Genomic DNA, 17,281 nt, shown 5'->3' with positions numbered 1-17,281 from the left:
AATTTGCAACCAACATAAATGACTATTCATGTACGCTTCAGACAAATGCTTAAGAATTTATTTACAAGTCGTTGTAAAAAGCAAAAAAAGGACTACCAGGTTAAGGACCTTATTAAATTGTTGGTAGATCTGTTTGCCAGTTATTTTATGTTCATGAACACTAAGCGCAGCCTGATTTGTAGGTCTTGTATGGTACCACTAGAAACATTGTTTCAGTGCTAAGTGCAGTGTTTTACTCTTCAGTTATTTTCGAGTATTATTTTTTTATATGTTTATATACACATCATAGGAACTATCCAAAAACCTTGAGCTGAGTACCAACAGTTTCCAGCGACAGTTGCTTGCTGAAAGGAAAAGGGCATATGAAGCTCAGGATGAAAATAAAGTTCTTCAAAAGGAGCTGCAACAACTGTATCACAAATTAAAAGTAAGTATTTCATTTAAATATATATATATATATATTAGTTGAAAACACAACATTTCAGGAGGAGATCCAACCTGGTGGAGAAGTAGGGGGACTCAAAGTTCCCTCATCCTTCAAACACAGCCGTGTTGAGGCCAAAAGACTTTGTATTCCAAGAGTCCGGGCTGCAGAGTGACAAAACATCCTGGGGACCCGCGGGGACAACCTGGCGGGTCATAGTTGCATGATTGCAAACTGGGAGAGATAAAACGGGCCACATATGCACGGATGGAAGAGATCCCCTTCTGTGGAGAGATAAAGGGAAGAGAAAGAGAGTCTGAGGAAGCATAGGACTATATCTGGACAAGAGAAAAACCACGGACTGGGATGGAGAAAGATCCAAACTCTAACTGTAGGACTTCCTCTGGACTGGGGGCTGGCTGCCCAGTTTGCGCATGTGGAGAGGACAGGAGCCAGCCCCTGGCTTGGTAACTAGTTCAGAGGCACAGTCCATGGTGGGAGAAAGCTATCCCCTCCCTGTATTGCTGTGGGAAGAAGGTATATAACCGTTTCAAAGGACAAAGACTGCCTGCACCCATCAGCCAGAGACCACTTATCAGTGGCATGGAGCTGTACTTCCCCAGAACTAGGGCATGCAGAGCAGAAGCCTTTAAGACATCGGGATTTAAATCCCAGCAGAGCTCCAGGGAGGCATGAGAGTCGGCGGAGCGGGACAAATCGCGCATGTGGCACTGAGGTGGTGCAGAGCAGCACTTCCCCGGAACTGGGGTGCATGGAGCAGGACTGTTTAAAACGTCGGGATTTAAATCCCAACCAAGCACCAGGGAGGTGCGGGAGTCAGCAGAGTGGGACAAACTGCCTCGTTCACGCCTGTGGCAGTGCGAGGATGGCCTGAACAGAATGGTTTGGGACACCCAGTCCATGGAGGAGAGACTGGGGTGTTGCCATTTTTCACCCCATCACCAACAAGGGGGGCTTCAGGGAATGAACAGTAGGCCCACAGTGTAGGCTTGACCCGCCTACACCAAACCACACCCCTCTGCACCTGGTAACTTCGTATCTACTGGAGCAGGATTGATGCTGTGGAACCAGACAGCCCCTCCTCCAGACCAGCGTTTCAACCGGTTCTAAGGCACCCAGCGGTTTTGCATTTTCTGATTTAATTCTTAGACAATTCTTAGTACATATACAGATTCTTTTCTTCCTTTTCTCTTTCTTATTTCTTCCTCTAGTCTGGTTATTCTGGTTGTTGGTTTGTTTAAGCAGACATATTTAATCTATTCTCTTTATACCTGCGCCTCCTGGCAGGTATACCTCTTTATACCTCTTCCCCCCTCCTCCCCCCCCCCCCCCCCATTAACCCATAGAGTTTCTCTGCCTGGTCAGTTTTTTCTTTTTCCCTGCCCCTGTCATCTCTCTTTTTGTTTGGGATAAGGCCTCTTCCATCAACAATGCCACCACCTTTTGTTTTGCTGTAGCTGGTGTTTTTTTTGTTTTTTGTTTTTTTGTTTTTCTGTTTTTTTGTTTGTTTGTTTGTTTTAATTTCCAGGGCTACTTGAATGAAAAAAAGCAAAGCATACCTGGTGGAGGGTCCAAAACATCACTATGAGTAGGGAGATAAAGAACCAGAGTCACAACAACAGAGAGCAAGTAACACACCAAAATACACCTCCTGAAGGGCCAGGCCCTGGGCAATGTATGACCCCTCTTTAATATAGTAGTGCTCGTGGGTGCAGGACACATAACAAGCTTTTAAAACATAAGGGACAGAAAACTAGCCAAAATGACAAAACGGAAGAATTCTCCTCAAAAGAAATTCCAGGAAGAAATGACAGCTAAAGAATTGATCAAAACAAATATAAACAATATAACTAAACAAGAATTTAGAGTAATAGTCATAAGATTAGTTTATTTTGCACCTCATTTACGGCATTTTTTAATTCATCATGACTATTTTTTAGTTCCTTGATCTCTGCAGCAATGGATTCTCTGCTGTCTTCTAATCTTTTTTCAAGCCCAGCGATTAGAGGCAGTGACAGTGAGGATTGAAGAGGCAGAGGGGAGAATAAGTGAAATAGAAGATAAAATTGTGGAAAAAAGATGAAGCTGAGAAAAAGAGAGATAAAAAAATTCTGGACCATGAGGGGAGAATCAGAGAACTAAATGATTCAATGAAATGGAATAATAACTGTATCATAGGAATTCCAGAAGAGACAAAGAGAGAAAGGGGAAGAAGGTATACTTGAACAAATCATAGCTGAGAACTTCCCCAATCTGGGGAAGGAAACAGACATTGAAATCCAGGAAGTACAGAGAACTCCCTTCAGACATGACTTGAGTTGATCTTCTGCACAACATATAATGAAACTGGCAAAATACAAAGATAAAGAGAGAATTCTGAAAGAAGCTGGGGATATGCGGGCCTTAACCTACAAGGGTAGACATATAAGGGTAGTAGCAGACCTATCTACTGAAACTTGGCAGGCCAGAAAGGAGTGGCAGGAAATTTTCAATGTGCTGAGTAGGAAAAATATGCAGCCAAGAACCCTTTATCCAGCAAGCGTGTCGTTCAGAATAGGAGAGAGAAAGATTTTCCCAGACAAACAAAAACTGAAAGAATTCATCACCACTAAATCAGCCCTACAAGAGATCTTAAGAGGGACTCTGTGAGTGGAATGTTGCAAGGACCACAACGGGCCAGAGACCGCACTACAAGCATGAAACCTACAGGTAACACAATGGCTCTAAATCCATATCTTTCAATAATAACACTGAATGTAAATGGACTAAATATTGCAATCAAAAGACATAGGGTATTAGAATGGATTAAAAAGAAAACACCCATCTATTTGCTGTCTACAAGAGACCCATTTTAGACCTGAGGACACCTTCAGATTGAAAGTGAGGGGATGGAGAACCATCTATCATGCTACTGGAAATCAAAAGAAAGCTGGAGTAGCCATACTTATATCAGACACACTAGATTTTCAACTAAAGGTTGTAACAAGAGATGAAGAATGGCATTATATCATAATTGGGGGTCTAATCATCAAGAAAACTAACAATTACAAATGTTTATGCACTGAATCTGGAAGCACCCAAATATATAAAACAATCACAAACATAAGCAATCTTATTGGTAAGAGTGTGGTAATTGCAGGGGACTTTAATACTCCACTTACAACAGTGGACAGATCATCCAGACAGAATATCAATAAGAAACATGAATGATACACTGGACCAGATGGACTTGGCAGATACATTCAGAACTTTTCATCCTAAAGCAGCAGAATATACATTCCTCTAGAGTGCACATGGAACATTCTCCAAGATAGATGACATACTGGGTTACAAAACAGCCCTCAATAAATACAAAAGAATTGAGATCATACCATGCACATTTTCATTTTTTTTTCAATATATGAAATTTATTGTCAAATTGGTTTCCATACAACACCCAGTGCTCATCCCAAAAGGTGCCCTCCTCAATACCCATCACCCACCCTCCCCTCCCTCCCACCCCCCATCAACCCTCAGTTTGTTCTCAGTTTTTAACAGTCTCTTATGCTTTGGCTCTCTCCCACTCTAACCTCTTTTTTTTTTTTCCTTCCCCTCCCCCATGGGTTCCTGTTAAGTTTCTCAGGATCCACATAAGAGTGAAACCATATGGTATCTGTCTTTCTCTGTATGGCTTATTTTACTTAGCATCACACTCTCCAGTTCCATCCACGTTGCTACAAAAGGCCATGCACATTTTCAGATCACAGTGCTATGAAACTTGAAATTAACCACAGGAAAAAGTTTAGAAAGCCTCCAAATGCATGGAGGTTAAAGAACATCCTACTAAAGAATGAATGGGTCAACCAGGCAATTAAAGGTGATACTAAAAAATATATGGAAACAAATGAAAATGAAAACACAACAATTCAAACCCTTTGGGATGCAGCAAAGGCAGTCCTAAGAGGAAAATACACTGCAATCCAGGCCTATCTCAAGAAACGAAAATTCCAAATACAAAATCTAACAGCACACCTGAAAGAACTAGAAGCAGAACAACAAAGAAACCCCAAGGCCAGCAGAAGAAGAGAAATAATAAATATTAGAGCAGAAATAAACAATATAGAATCCAAAAAAACAGTAGAACAGATCAGTGAAACCAAGAGCTGTTTTTTTTGGAAATCAAACAAACAAACAAAACAAAATTAATAACCCCCTAACTAGACTTCTCAAAAAGAAAAGAGAGAGGACCCAAATAGATAAGATCATGAAGGAAAATGGATTTATCACAACCATCCCTCAGAAATACAAGTAATTATCAGAGAATACTATGAAAAATTATATACCAACAAACTGGACAACCTGGAAGAAATGGACAAATTCCTAGATACCCACACACTACCAAAACTCAAACAGGAAGAAATAGAAAATTTGAACAGGCCTGTAACTAGTAAGAAGTGAAGAAATTGGATCAGTTATCAAAAATCTCCCAACAAATAAGAGTCCTGGGCCAGTTGGCTTCCCAGGGGAATTCTACCAGATATTTAAAACAGAATAAATACCTATCCTTCTCAAGCTGTTCCAAAAAACGGAAAAGGAAGGAAAACTTCCAGACTCATTCTATGAAGCCAGCATTACCTTGGTTCCCAAACCAGACCCCACAAAAAAGAATTATAGGCCAATATCCCTTATGAACATGGATGCAGAAATTCTCAACAAGATACTAGCAAATGGAATTCAACAGCATATAAAAAGAATTATTCACCATGATCAAGTGAGATTCATTCTTGGGATGTAGGGCTGGTTCAGTATTTGCAAGTCGATCAATGTGATACATCACATTAATAAAAGAAAAGATAAGAACCATATGATCCTGTCAATAGATGCAGAAAAAGCATTTGACAAAATACAGCATCCTTTCTTAATAAAAACCCTCAAGAAAGTTGGGAAAGAAGGAACGTACCTAAACATTATAAAAGCCATATATGCAAAGCCCACAGCTAATATAATCCTCAATGGGGAACAACTGAGAGCTTCTCCCTAAGATCAGGAACATGACAGGGATGTCCACTCTCACCACTCCTGTTTACCAAGTGTTGGAAGTCCTAGCAAAAGCAGTCAGACAACAAAAGGAAATAAAAGGCATCAAAGTTGGCAAAGAAGAAGTCAAACTTTCACTTTTTGCAGACGACATGATACTCTACATGGAAAACCTGAAAGACTCCACAAAAAGGCTGCTAGAACTGATCCATGAATTCAGCAAATTTGCAGGGTACAAAATCAATGTACAGAAATCAGTTGCATTTTTATACACCAATAATGAAGCAACAGAAAGAGAAATCAAGAAATTGATCCCATTTACAATTGCACCAAGAACCATAAAACACCTAGGAATAAACCTAACCAAATATATAAAAGATCTGTATGCTGAAAACTATAGAAAGCTTACGAAAGAAATTGAAGAAGACACAAAGAAATGGAAAAACATTCCATGCTCATGGATTGGAAGAATGAATATTATTAAAATGTTAATACTACCCAAAGCAATCTACACATTCAATGCAATCCCAACCAAAATCGCACCAGCATTCTTCTCAAAGCTAGAACAAACAATCCTAAAATTTGTATGGAACCACAAAAGACCCCGAATAGCCAAAGGAATTTTGAAGAAGAAGACCAAAGCAGGAGGCATCACAATCCCAGACTTTAGTCTCTACTACAGAGCTGTAATCATCAAGACAGTATGATATTGGCACAAAAACAGACACATAGACCAATAGAATAGAGACTCCAGAATTGGACCCACAAAAGTATGGCCAACTAATCTTTGACAAAGCAGGAAAGAATATTCAATGGAAAAAAGACAGTCTCTTTAACAAATGGTGCTAGGAGAACTGGACAGCAACATGCAAAGAATGGAACTGGATCACTTTTTTACACCATACACAAGAATAATCTCAAAATGGATGAAAGACCGAAATGTGAGACAGGAAACCATCAAAACCCTAGAGGAGAAAGCCGGCAACAACGTCTTTGACCTCAACTCCAGCAATTCTTGCTTGATACATCTCCAAAGGTAAGGGAATTAAAAGCAAAAATGAACTGTTGGGACCTCATCAAGATAAATAGCTTCTGCACTGCAGTGGAAACAATCAGAAAACTAAAAGGCACTGACAGAATGGGAAAAGGTATTTGCAAATGACATATCGGACAAAGGGCTAGTATCCAAAATCTATAAAGAACTTATGAAACTCAACACCTGAAAAACAAACAGTCCAGTAAAGAAATGGGCAGAAGACATTAATAGGCACTTTTCAAAGATGACATCCAGATGGCTAACAGACATGAAAAAATGTTCAACATCACTCATCATTAGGGAAATACAAATCAAAGCCACACTGAGATACTACCTCACACCGGTCAGAGTGGTTAAAATTAACAACTCAGGAAACAACACATGCTGGCGAGGTTGTGGAGAAAAGGGAACCCTCTTGCACTGTTGGGAATGCAAACTGGTGCAGCCACTCAGGAAAACAGTGTGGAGGTTCCTCAAAAAATTAAAAATAGAACTGCCCTATGACCGAGCAATAGCACCACTAGGAATTTATCCAAAGGATACAGTTCGTAGGAGTGCTAATTCATAGGGGCTGTTTATAGCAGCACTTTCAACACTAGCCAAATTATGGAAAGAGCCTAAATGTCCATTAACTGATGAATGGATAAAGAAGATGTGGTTTATATATACAATGGAATACTACTTGGCAATGAGAAAGAATGAAACCATGCCATATGCAGCAACATGGATGGAACTGGAAGGTATTATGCTACGTGAAGTAAGTCAGAGAAAGATAGATATCATATGTTTTCACTCATGTGGATCTTGAGAAGCTTAATAGAAGATCAAGGGGGAAGGGAAGGGGAAAAAAATAGTTACAGTTAGAGAGGGAGGGAGGCAAACCATAAGAGACTCTTAAATACAGAGAACAATCTGAGGGTTGATGAGGTATAGGGGAGAAGAGAAAATGGGCGATGGGCACTGAGAAGGGCACTCCTTGGGATGAACACCGGGTGTTATATGTAAGCGATAAACCACGGGAATCTACCCTGAAAACCAAGAGCACACTTTACACACTGTATGTTAGCCAGTTTGACAATAAATTATATTTTAAAAAAGCACAAAAAACCTTAACATTTTAAAACACTTACTCATATTTGTGGGGGCCAGGGTGGCTCAGCCGACTTCAGCTCAGGACATGATCTCACAGTTTGTGGGTTCAGGCCTGCATTGGGCTTTCTGCTGTCAGCACAGAGCCTGCTTGGAATCCTGTTTCCCCTCTCTCTGCCCTTGCCCCGCTTGTGCATGTGCTCTCTCTCTCAAAAATAAGTAAAACGTTAAAAAAAAAAAAACAACTTTAAAAAAATGTTTAAAACATTTACTCACATTTGTAAGTTGGTACTATGTAATTTACACCAGGGTGCCTGGGTAGCTCATTCAGTTGAACGTTCAACTCTTAATTTCAGCTCAGGTCATGATCTCATGGTTCATGGGATTGAGCCCCACCTTGGGATCTGGGCTCTGTACCCTGCTAGGGATTCTCATTCTCTCTCTCTCTCTCTCTCTCTCTCTCTCTCTCTCTCTCTCTCTCTCTCTCCCCCTCCCCCTGTCTCTCTCTCATGTTGCCCCTACTCCAGGCATGCATGTACAGGCACCTGCATGTTGTCTCTCAAAATAAATGAAAATATTTTCGAAAGGAGTTAATTTATAATATATATTGGTTGAAAACTCAACATTTTATTTTTTTTTAACTTTTTTTAATGTTTATTTATTATTGAGAGACAGAGAGAGACAGACTGTGAGCAGGGGAGGGGCAGAGAGAGAGGGAGACACAGAATCTGAAGCAAGCTCCAGGCTCTGAGCTGTCAACACTGAGCCTGACGTGGGGCTCGAACTCACAAACCAAGAGATCATGACCTGAGCCGAAGTCAGATGGTTGAGCCACCCAGGCGTCCCTAAAAAGTCAACATTTTAAAGCATATTTGTAAGTTGGTACATTGTGATTTACAAAATTCTAATATTCTCTTTGGTACTTTTAAAGAAAAGTTTTGGTAATATAGTCACTATAACACATGCCAAAACTGAAAACATTGAATCCTAATAGGAATGATATAACTGAAATAAGTTATGAAATCCTAAAAGGAAATTATGGGAACTGGAGTTTTTCCCTGTTGCATGGTTGAATAATCCAATGTTCTTCCTCAGATAACCCCATGATTATTTTAAAAGTTGTTTCAAGTAATGCCCTTCATTTTCACAGTGTTGAGAGGAAGCATTCACATTATTTAATTTTGTTAAAGGTGTTCCTAATTCTATCCAGAGGTCATTGATGGCTGGAAATTTTGTGCAAAATTGAATGTTTATTCATTATCTTACATAGAATTTTCATTTTGTTAATCAAATTCTCAGACCCATAGTCCCAAAATGATAAAGAATACTGTGTTTTAAAAAGCATCTAGTTTTGGGGGTGGCTCAGTCAGTTAAGCATCCAACTTCAGCTCAGGTTCATCTCATGGTTCATGGGCTCCAGCCCTGCATTGGGTTCTGTGCTGACAGCTCGGAGCCTGGAGCCTGCTTCTATTCTATGTCTCCCTCTCTCTCTGCCCCTGCCCCACTTGTGCTCTGTCTCTCAAAAATAAATAAACACTGAAAAAAATTTTTTTAAACCTCTAATTTTTAACTAATTCAAAACCCACATTTGAAAGATGCTAACAAAATTATTTTGGTCTCTGTTACTAAGTCTGAAAGACAGTTTAAGATAGTTACTAGCTCCATCAGGTAGGAGTGGGTAGAAAATGAATTTTGCCTTATTTATGCTCATTTATTTTGATTGCCAGTACATACTGCACTTTTTAGGGAGAACCATTTCTCTGCCCTAACCTAGATGTTCTAAAGACATTCCTTTCTATAGTTTGGTAGGTAAGAAGGGAAATTGAACTAGGTATAATATATTCCAGTTTGGTGAGGAAAATACCAGTTGATGAGGTGAAAATTTTTGTTTTATTTTACACTGATACTCTACATCCTTAATTGTATTATGGGTTTCTTTTCAGGAAAAGGAGAGAGAACTGGATATAAAAAACATATATTCTAATCGTCTGCCAAAGTCTTCTCCAAAGAAAGAAAAAGAACTTAGATCAAGAAAAAATGGTATAGTGGCTATTACTGTTGAAAAACATATTGTAGTTGTCACTTATTAATAGTAAAATCAAATAATTCTGAAGTAGAAGGCAGGCAAAGGGGAAAAAACTTCTTTGAAGTAAACTTAAATTTCCTCGTAGCTAATTTTCAGAAATCTTGTCAACTTTCTGTTTTTCCTGAGGTCATTAAATTATGTTTTACATAATTTTTAATTTTTTTCTTATAATTATTTTTGGAACTTTTATGAAAATATGTAAGAATACTTCTGAGCGGAGATTGATTATATTACAATGAACCTTTATTATGCATCACTTAGCTTTAATAGTTACATATTTTACTAATTTTACTTCATCTATTTTTTTCTACTTCTAGAATATTTCAAAGTAAATCCTAGCAGTCATTTCACTCATAAGTACTTCGGTATTATGCATTTTTTTTTTGCTTTTTTTTTAAACAAAAGTATAAATTTTCCTTTTTTGAATTGCAGAAAGTTAAAAACAAATTTTGTAAAAGCTTAATAGGGTTTACCTGTTTAAATTATTCTCGAGTCACAGAATTGCCAGTTAACCCTAGAAACAAAAATAGTAATAGTGGGTAGGCACAGAGCTGAGCAAAACATGCATTATCTCATGTAGATGGTGAACATATAGCAGTTAAATTCCATGTCTTAGCACTGTTCAATATGATTAGAAAAATTCTTTTGTAATTTTCATGGTAGCTGCATGCCAAAGTGATTTTATAGACCAGTGTACAAAAGGAGTACAAACCAGTGACGACTTCGAGCTGGAAGAATTTCCTATAACACCACAAACAGTTATGTGTTATGAAAACAAATGGGAAGAACCTGAACGTCTTACTTTGGTGAGTTTAGAAACATGATTAGGTACTAAACTCTAGGTTTGAAGCTATTCCAAAAAACATAGTATCAAGTGTTTTAAAAGTTAGCAATGAAGCTAGTGCCATAACTGAAAATATGCAAGTAGCCTTTTCAAAAGAGGTAACACCTATGTATTTTATTAAATCCCTTTGGATCAACTCTTAGTTCTCATTGCATCTTTCAGATGCTTCAGGAAGGTTAGTTGTACCTTCTGGATTGGAGATAGCAGTTTCTTACCTTTTATGTAATCTAATAATAAGAAGAAGAATCAGATATCTAATAATCAGATATCTAATAATCAGATAATCTAAAAATCCTCCTTGCCCTTATGTTTAATAGTAAATTATAGTACTTTTCAAATGATTTTTTACAATTAGTCAACATATTTTTTTGGCCTTATTATATGAGAATTTTATAGATTAATTGAATGTTGAGCAAAGTCTTTGCAGTTCAATCTGACTTTATATAACTAACCATTTAAATTAGAGCGAAATTCAGGGGAGTCTGTATTGGACCTTCATCGAAAAGGACTTTTATACTGAATACCAGAAGGTTCTTTTCTCTAAGAGAGTTCTATATTTTGTGTTTACAATTTAAATCCCAAAGAAAATAATATACCAGGGATCCAGCATATTTCACATATTCCTATATTTTTGTGCCCTGTAAGTTTCCCAGTGACCCTGAGCTCTTTTCTTGTGGTAATACCAGACAGGATGGTCTGATTTGATTCTTGGGCTGTATGTGCTAAGTGTCTTTCTTCCTATATTTTCACTGTCATTGAAACTAGATCATGTTTTCTTTTTGAAGAGGGTAAAGTGTGGAATAGAAACTCATTCTTAACTTTAAAAGGATTAAAAAATAGTCTTTATAAGATTCAGCATGAACAGTAGCAACCTGATATGGTGAAAAGAGTACAGCCTTGGAGTTAGCACTGTTTTTTAATTAAATTCTGGTTCTAACATTTTAGTTGGGACTTCCTGGAGCCTCAGTTTCCTAGTGTATAAAAGAGGGATGGGCTACCCATCAGGGTTGTGGTAATAACCAATCACAGAGTTTATAAGGCTCTTAAGACTTCCTGCCACTTTAAAGGGTCTTAGCAAATGGGAATGTTATTAAAGTACAGACCAATAAGTTCCTGTTGGAAAGAGACCCCAAATACAGTGGCTCAAACAAGATGCAGATTTTCTTTTTTATATAATAGATTGAAGGTCAGTGTGTAGTCCAGGATAGGTAGATAGGTTTATTCCTTGGCAGTCATCCTTTGTCTTAATGTTCTTCCATCTTAAAGAGTGTAGTCCTCCTCTGTATGGTTGGAATTGGCTCACCACCCTTGTGAGGAGGAGGAACAAAGTGGAGGGCAAGCAGCTTTTGTTTTTATAAATGTGATCGGAAGTTGCATCTGTACTTTCACTCACATCCCTTTGGTCCGTTTAGCTCCAAGGGAGGTTAGCAAATGTAGTCTCTACTTGAGCAGTCCTATGCCCTGCTAAAACTCTCAGGGATTCTGTAACTAAAAAGAAGAGGAAAATTGGTACTAGGGACAATTCTCTGCTATACTTTGTAATAGGTATTTTACTTTTATTCAGAAAAATTACACACACATGGTAAAGGGACCATAAGGAACAAGTAATTTTGGGTTTACATTTTATTTATTTAAATATTTATTATAAAATTTATAGTATAAACTTGAAAAATTCAGTGCAGTTGTTACTGCCTGTATTATAGCTCAGCACCTTCTCCCATGGCCTCTCCGTACGTTGTTAATAGCCTTTTCTGGTTAACTGAATCGGATTTTGCTGTGCAAATGTACAAAGCAAGGATACTTCTGAAACATATCTCTTCAGAATTGTTTGTAGAGTATTGGCTTTAATTTTATTGGTTCTAATATGTCTTCTACTTTTTAGAAAAATTTGAACTAAAATAATCTTATGTGCCTTTGAAGTATCTTTCAGAGGGTGGTAACTTGTGATTTACTGCTTTATTAAATTAAAATTTAGTTTCTAACTTGGTGTCATACTTAATGGGAGATAAATCTATGATATTTAAATGGCTTTTTCTCCCTTTTAACTTGTGAACTTGCATTTAAAAATATATATATGTAATAGGACCTGGAATTGCAAGAAAGAGGTGAGCATGAAGAAGCAGGGATGCTAAACCCAATTGTGAAAAGAGAAGAAAAATTTGTGAAAGATCAAGGATTCCGTGTTGTAAAACAGGAGGTTGAGAAGCCGGAGGATGGTAAGAAAACAATTTGTTTAATCAAGAGATGAATCAGCATCTTTTGGTAAAGAAAGGGTTAGCATCCCTTAATATTCTCATATTTTCCAGCTGCACAGTGAATTGGTTATACAGAATAAGAAAAGGTTGATACCGTGTTGGGGGATGGTCTTTTAGGAATCAAACATTTCAATACAGTTTTTAAGGAAGGGAGAAAATGACTGTTAAGTTGCTATTTGGGGTTAGGTAATAAGGACAGTTACCTTCAGAAAGTTCGGATGAAGTAGAATTCCGATGAAAGGGAAAATTTTTGTGTATAAATTAACTAAAACTTGATGAAGAGATAATCAAAGACAATACACTTTATTGGCTTGACCGTCAGACTGGCCAAAACATGAAAATCAATGAATTATGAGGCCCCGAATATATTCCTGTAAGTTTTCTTTGGTTTTAGTATGTAAAACAAATCTAATGTATCCAACCATTAGTATGGAAGTTTAGGGAACCAACTCATACAGTTTCAGATATTGAAAATGAAGTTCAGGAATAAATTCATTTCCATCTGGATAAAATATCTTAAATGTATAGGTGAGAGGGATCCTGGACTTTAATCCTCTGCATATATTTCATTAGTCTTACAGAGAAATCCTTTTTTTCCCCCTTAAAGTTAATGGAACATAAAACTGTCGCCTAACTATTGCTTCAGTTACTGTATATATGTGTATTTTTAGTGTCTGTTTAGAGCAATGTAACAGGTAAATTAGAAAATCTATTCCCGTTGGCTAATGCACAAAGGGAGATGCTTCCACATGTTAAAATATAGAATAGAAAATTAGGTAGTATGTCCGTTGTGTCTAGGTACTGAGAAAAGGAATAAAGTAACAGAAGACTGGTCCTTTCTTTCCATCTTATTGATTTTTTTTTTTTCTGGGGTTTGTATAGAATGGTCTCTAACATCAGTGAAAATGTTCTAAAGCTTCTAAAGCTTCTAAAAGTTGTATATCTCATGCCCATACCTTAAAATACTTCCATGTGTGTTGTTCCCAAATAAGGACATTTTCTTACATCATTCCAGTATAGTTTTCAACTTCAGAAAATTTAACTTTGATACAACACATTTCTCTAATCTGCCGTCCATATTACAGTTTTGTCAGTTGACACAGTATTGTCCTTAATAGCATTTTCTTCTCCATGATATGATCATGAATTGCATTTAGTTCTCCTATCTCTTCAGCCTTCTCTAAATATTTTGTGAGATTAACATTTTTGATGAATAAAGACCCATTTTTTAAAAACTCCTCATTTGAGGTTTATCTGAAGTTTTCTCTTAGATTCAACCTAATGTATCTTCAGTAAGAATACTATATACATGATGTTGTGTCCTCATGGTATGACATCTAGAGTTTCAGTTTATTTTTAATTTTAAAATAAACTCACCCCATCCATCTATCACTCTCTATTCAGTGTACCGCACTATATTAGGTATAAAAAATAGAGACCCTTCTTCCCTATCTCTAAACTGAAGAACAAAATTCTTTCTATAAATGTGAATTTTAAATGCAGTACACATTAAGTATATTCTTTTTGAATTCCAGACTATCAAGTATAGCAATGAAATTTACAGTGTTCATCTTCACTGCTGATAACTAAGTTAGATAGACTGTTTTGTAAAAGATGAGAATTGAGTTTTCCTAAAGATATTGACTCCTATAAAATCTCATTTTTTTAATTTGATTTCATGCAGAGTGGGAAAGAGAAGAACTTGCTAAAAAGGAAAAAGACAAGGTATCTTTGCTGGAGAGAGAAGAAAAGCCCGCATTGGAAACTGGAAGATACCAAATGGAAATGTACCAAATTCAAAACCTTGGTAAATTAGAAGAAGAGGAAGAAGAAAGGCTGAAGAGAGAAATGCTACTTGCTAAACTGAATGAAATCAACAGAGAACTTCAAGATTCTCGGAATCTAAAATGCCCTCCTCTGCCATTGCCACCTGATTTGGAATCAAAACTGCACTTCCCAGAGAGAAGCCCCAAAACATCCATGTTCTGTGAATCCTCAGAGAGGGTGTTTAATGGGCATCATTTGCAAGACATCAGCCACTTTGCTACAAAAGGAGACGGTCAGAATCCAGGAAGTATTAGAAGCCCAGCCTCTCCAAATGAGCTTGCATTTGGCAGCTATGTGCCTTCATTTGCAAAAAACACATTTGCAAAAACGTCAAATCCATTTAGCCAGAAGAGTGGCCTTTTGGATCTCCAAAGAAACAGTATAGAGAAACTTGGTAAAGACAGTGTAGATTTAATTACAAGAAAAGAGAAAAAAGCTCATCTGATGGAACAGTTATTTGGTGCCAGCGGCAGCAGCAGCACCGTTTCCTCTAAAAGCAGTGACCCAAATTCTCTGGCTGCCGGCAAAGGAGACTTTGACTCTCTCAGTTTTCCCCCTGGGGATAAGAGCAGTAGGGATAGAGAACGTGATGAAAATGACGACTTTTTCATCAGCGAAGGAAGAAGTTTTAATCTAAATAGACACCGATTGAAACATGCAAACAGTAAACCAGCAGTAAAAGTAGTTGAATCTGTAGAAGATGAAATTGAAGAGGTAGTCCTGAGATGACTGATGACAGTATATACTTTTTCCAATTGTAAATATTAAAATATTTTAATACAATATTTATTATACACATTTAGAATTTTTAATATGAAAAGCCCTTATTAAGGAATGATTTTTAATAGAGAAATACAGTATAAATGAAAAGTAGATCATATCATGCCACATAGCTAGTTTGCCAAGAATGAAGGAGACTTTTGAATGAAACCAAAAATAGAGATGTATCTTACTTGGTTTTGACTTTTTATTTACAAATAGTTTTACCTTTTAATCAGATCTATAGGAAGTTTTACTCCATTGGAGTTCATATTTATTTCCTATTTTTATCCCTATTTGTTTACTTATTTTTGGTCATATCCTTACTGACCTAAATATAGTCTTCCTCCTGAAAGTTGAGTGGAAATTAAGGGTGAGAGGCTCTGGGTTAGGAAGCATAGCTCCCAGATGGTGGAGAGCTGGTGCTGCTTAGCAGCCCTGTGCTCCGTGGGCAGGACAGGGGTCCCTTTCTAACAAACAGGGCAAAGCTGAGCTACTCTTAAGTGGGAGCAGTGACAACACAGGGGCTGCATTTATGAGCTGCATTAAATCACTTACCTACGACTGTGCTAACATATTAAATTCAGAAGACATTTGTCTGTTTGAATGGATAATTCCCCTATCATGGCTCCCGGAGGCTTGGGTATCCTCTCCTTGTTCTCCTACACTCTTTGTATCACAGTGACTGGGTTTGAGATTTCATAGCCAAATACACAAAACTGAAGAGATTTCATCCTAATATAGAAACTCAATTATGTTTTCAGAGTATGTAACTTGGAAATTCTAGTATATATTTTAAAGTTTGAACTTACGTCAAAACCAACAATAGACAATGAGAGTGTAATACTGTTGGACTTGTAGGACTAATTATAAAGCAACCTTGGGTTAAAAATGTTTTAGAGATGGGCTTCTGCCTTGCTAAGTAGGGCGGATGTTTTTCTGTTGAAATGCATTGGTCTTCTTTTGCTCTTTGTAGCTCACTTCATCTGCAGAGGAGTTGATGACCTTGGACTGCTGGGTATGATTGGTCTTTAAGAAGCAGTAATATACCACCAACCATGGAGAAAACACTGTTAAAATGAAGAGTGGTGGAAATAGTGTGTCAGGGGAAGCATAAAAAAATGTAGATTGACACTTATTCTAAAGTGAGCTTTTTTTCCTTCAAAAATTTCAAAAATTTAGTATGTATTTGCTAATGGTATGATTTCTGATGCCAAGTATATATACTGATAGATGAGGGGACCAGAGTTCCTGTTTTACCTTGAGTTCTTATGAATGCTGATTATTGAATATAATTTCATAACTATTTGGCAAGACTTACCTGGATAGGTCTCTAATGAAAAGATAGGCTATCTGTCATCTTCTAAATTGTGTTACTGTCATTGATTGGGAACAATCTCCCAGAAGTGCTAAACTACATTAAATTTTTTTTTTAGTAAAGAGGTTTGATGTCTGATTAAAAAAAAGCTTGTTGCAAATCATTCTAATATATGTAAACCACATTATCATAATTCAGTTCTTGATAAAATATTATGTAATGTTAATTTTGTTCATAGCTGCTAATTTTTCTGCCAAAAGTATTCTGATTTTTAGGTTGTTTTAAGAGGCTTTTTAAAAGCCTTTTAGTAAAGTTTTATATTGAGATCATTTAATTAGTCTCTTGCTTTTTTTTCTACATAATGTTTTCTAGTCTCTTTCACCAGATATAACAAGACAGGGTTTTTAAAATTAAACCTAAAATTAAGTTACAGACTTAGAAGTATTATGGTGTTAGGCATTAGAATTGGAGATTAAAATGCACACAACAGGTTTTTTTTTTATGAACAAACCTCAGAGAGTAAATCGTTTTTTTTCTAAATGTCAAGATAAATTTGTTATTTGTACTCAGAACTCTTAACTCACGATGGCTGTTTGATACCTTAAG

At 37.0% G+C, this 17,281-nt stretch overlaps 1 protein-coding gene across 2 annotated transcripts in view; it reads left to right on the top strand.

Annotated features, from left to right (window-relative positions):
• The window catches only part of LCA5 (lebercilin LCA5), a 146,538-nt gene extending 129,534 nt beyond the window's left edge, over positions 1 to 17,004 (top strand). For both annotated transcript variants that reach the window (XM_043591873.1, XM_043591872.1), the window contains exons 4-8: positions 290 to 427; positions 9,530 to 9,626; positions 10,336 to 10,478; positions 12,600 to 12,732; positions 14,456 to 17,004. In XM_043591873.1, the coding sequence (XP_043447808.1) occupies positions 290 to 427; positions 9,530 to 9,626; positions 10,336 to 10,478; positions 12,600 to 12,732; positions 14,456 to 15,327 (1,383 nt within the window). In that variant the 3' untranslated portion in view covers positions 15,328 to 17,004. The remainder of the gene's footprint in view (positions 1 to 289; positions 428 to 9,529; positions 9,627 to 10,335; positions 10,479 to 12,599; positions 12,733 to 14,455) is intronic.
• The last annotated feature ends 277 nt before the right edge of the window (positions 17,005 to 17,281 follow it).

The sequence above is a fragment of the Prionailurus bengalensis genome, chromosome B2 (genome assembly GCF_016509475.1).
Source record: "Prionailurus bengalensis isolate Pbe53 chromosome B2, Fcat_Pben_1.1_paternal_pri, whole genome shotgun sequence".
Classification (NCBI taxonomy): Eukaryota; Metazoa; Chordata; class Mammalia; order Carnivora; family Felidae; genus Prionailurus; species Prionailurus bengalensis.
The sequence above is the reverse complement of the archived record's forward strand: the minus strand, read 5'-3'. Positions and strand labels throughout refer to the sequence as shown.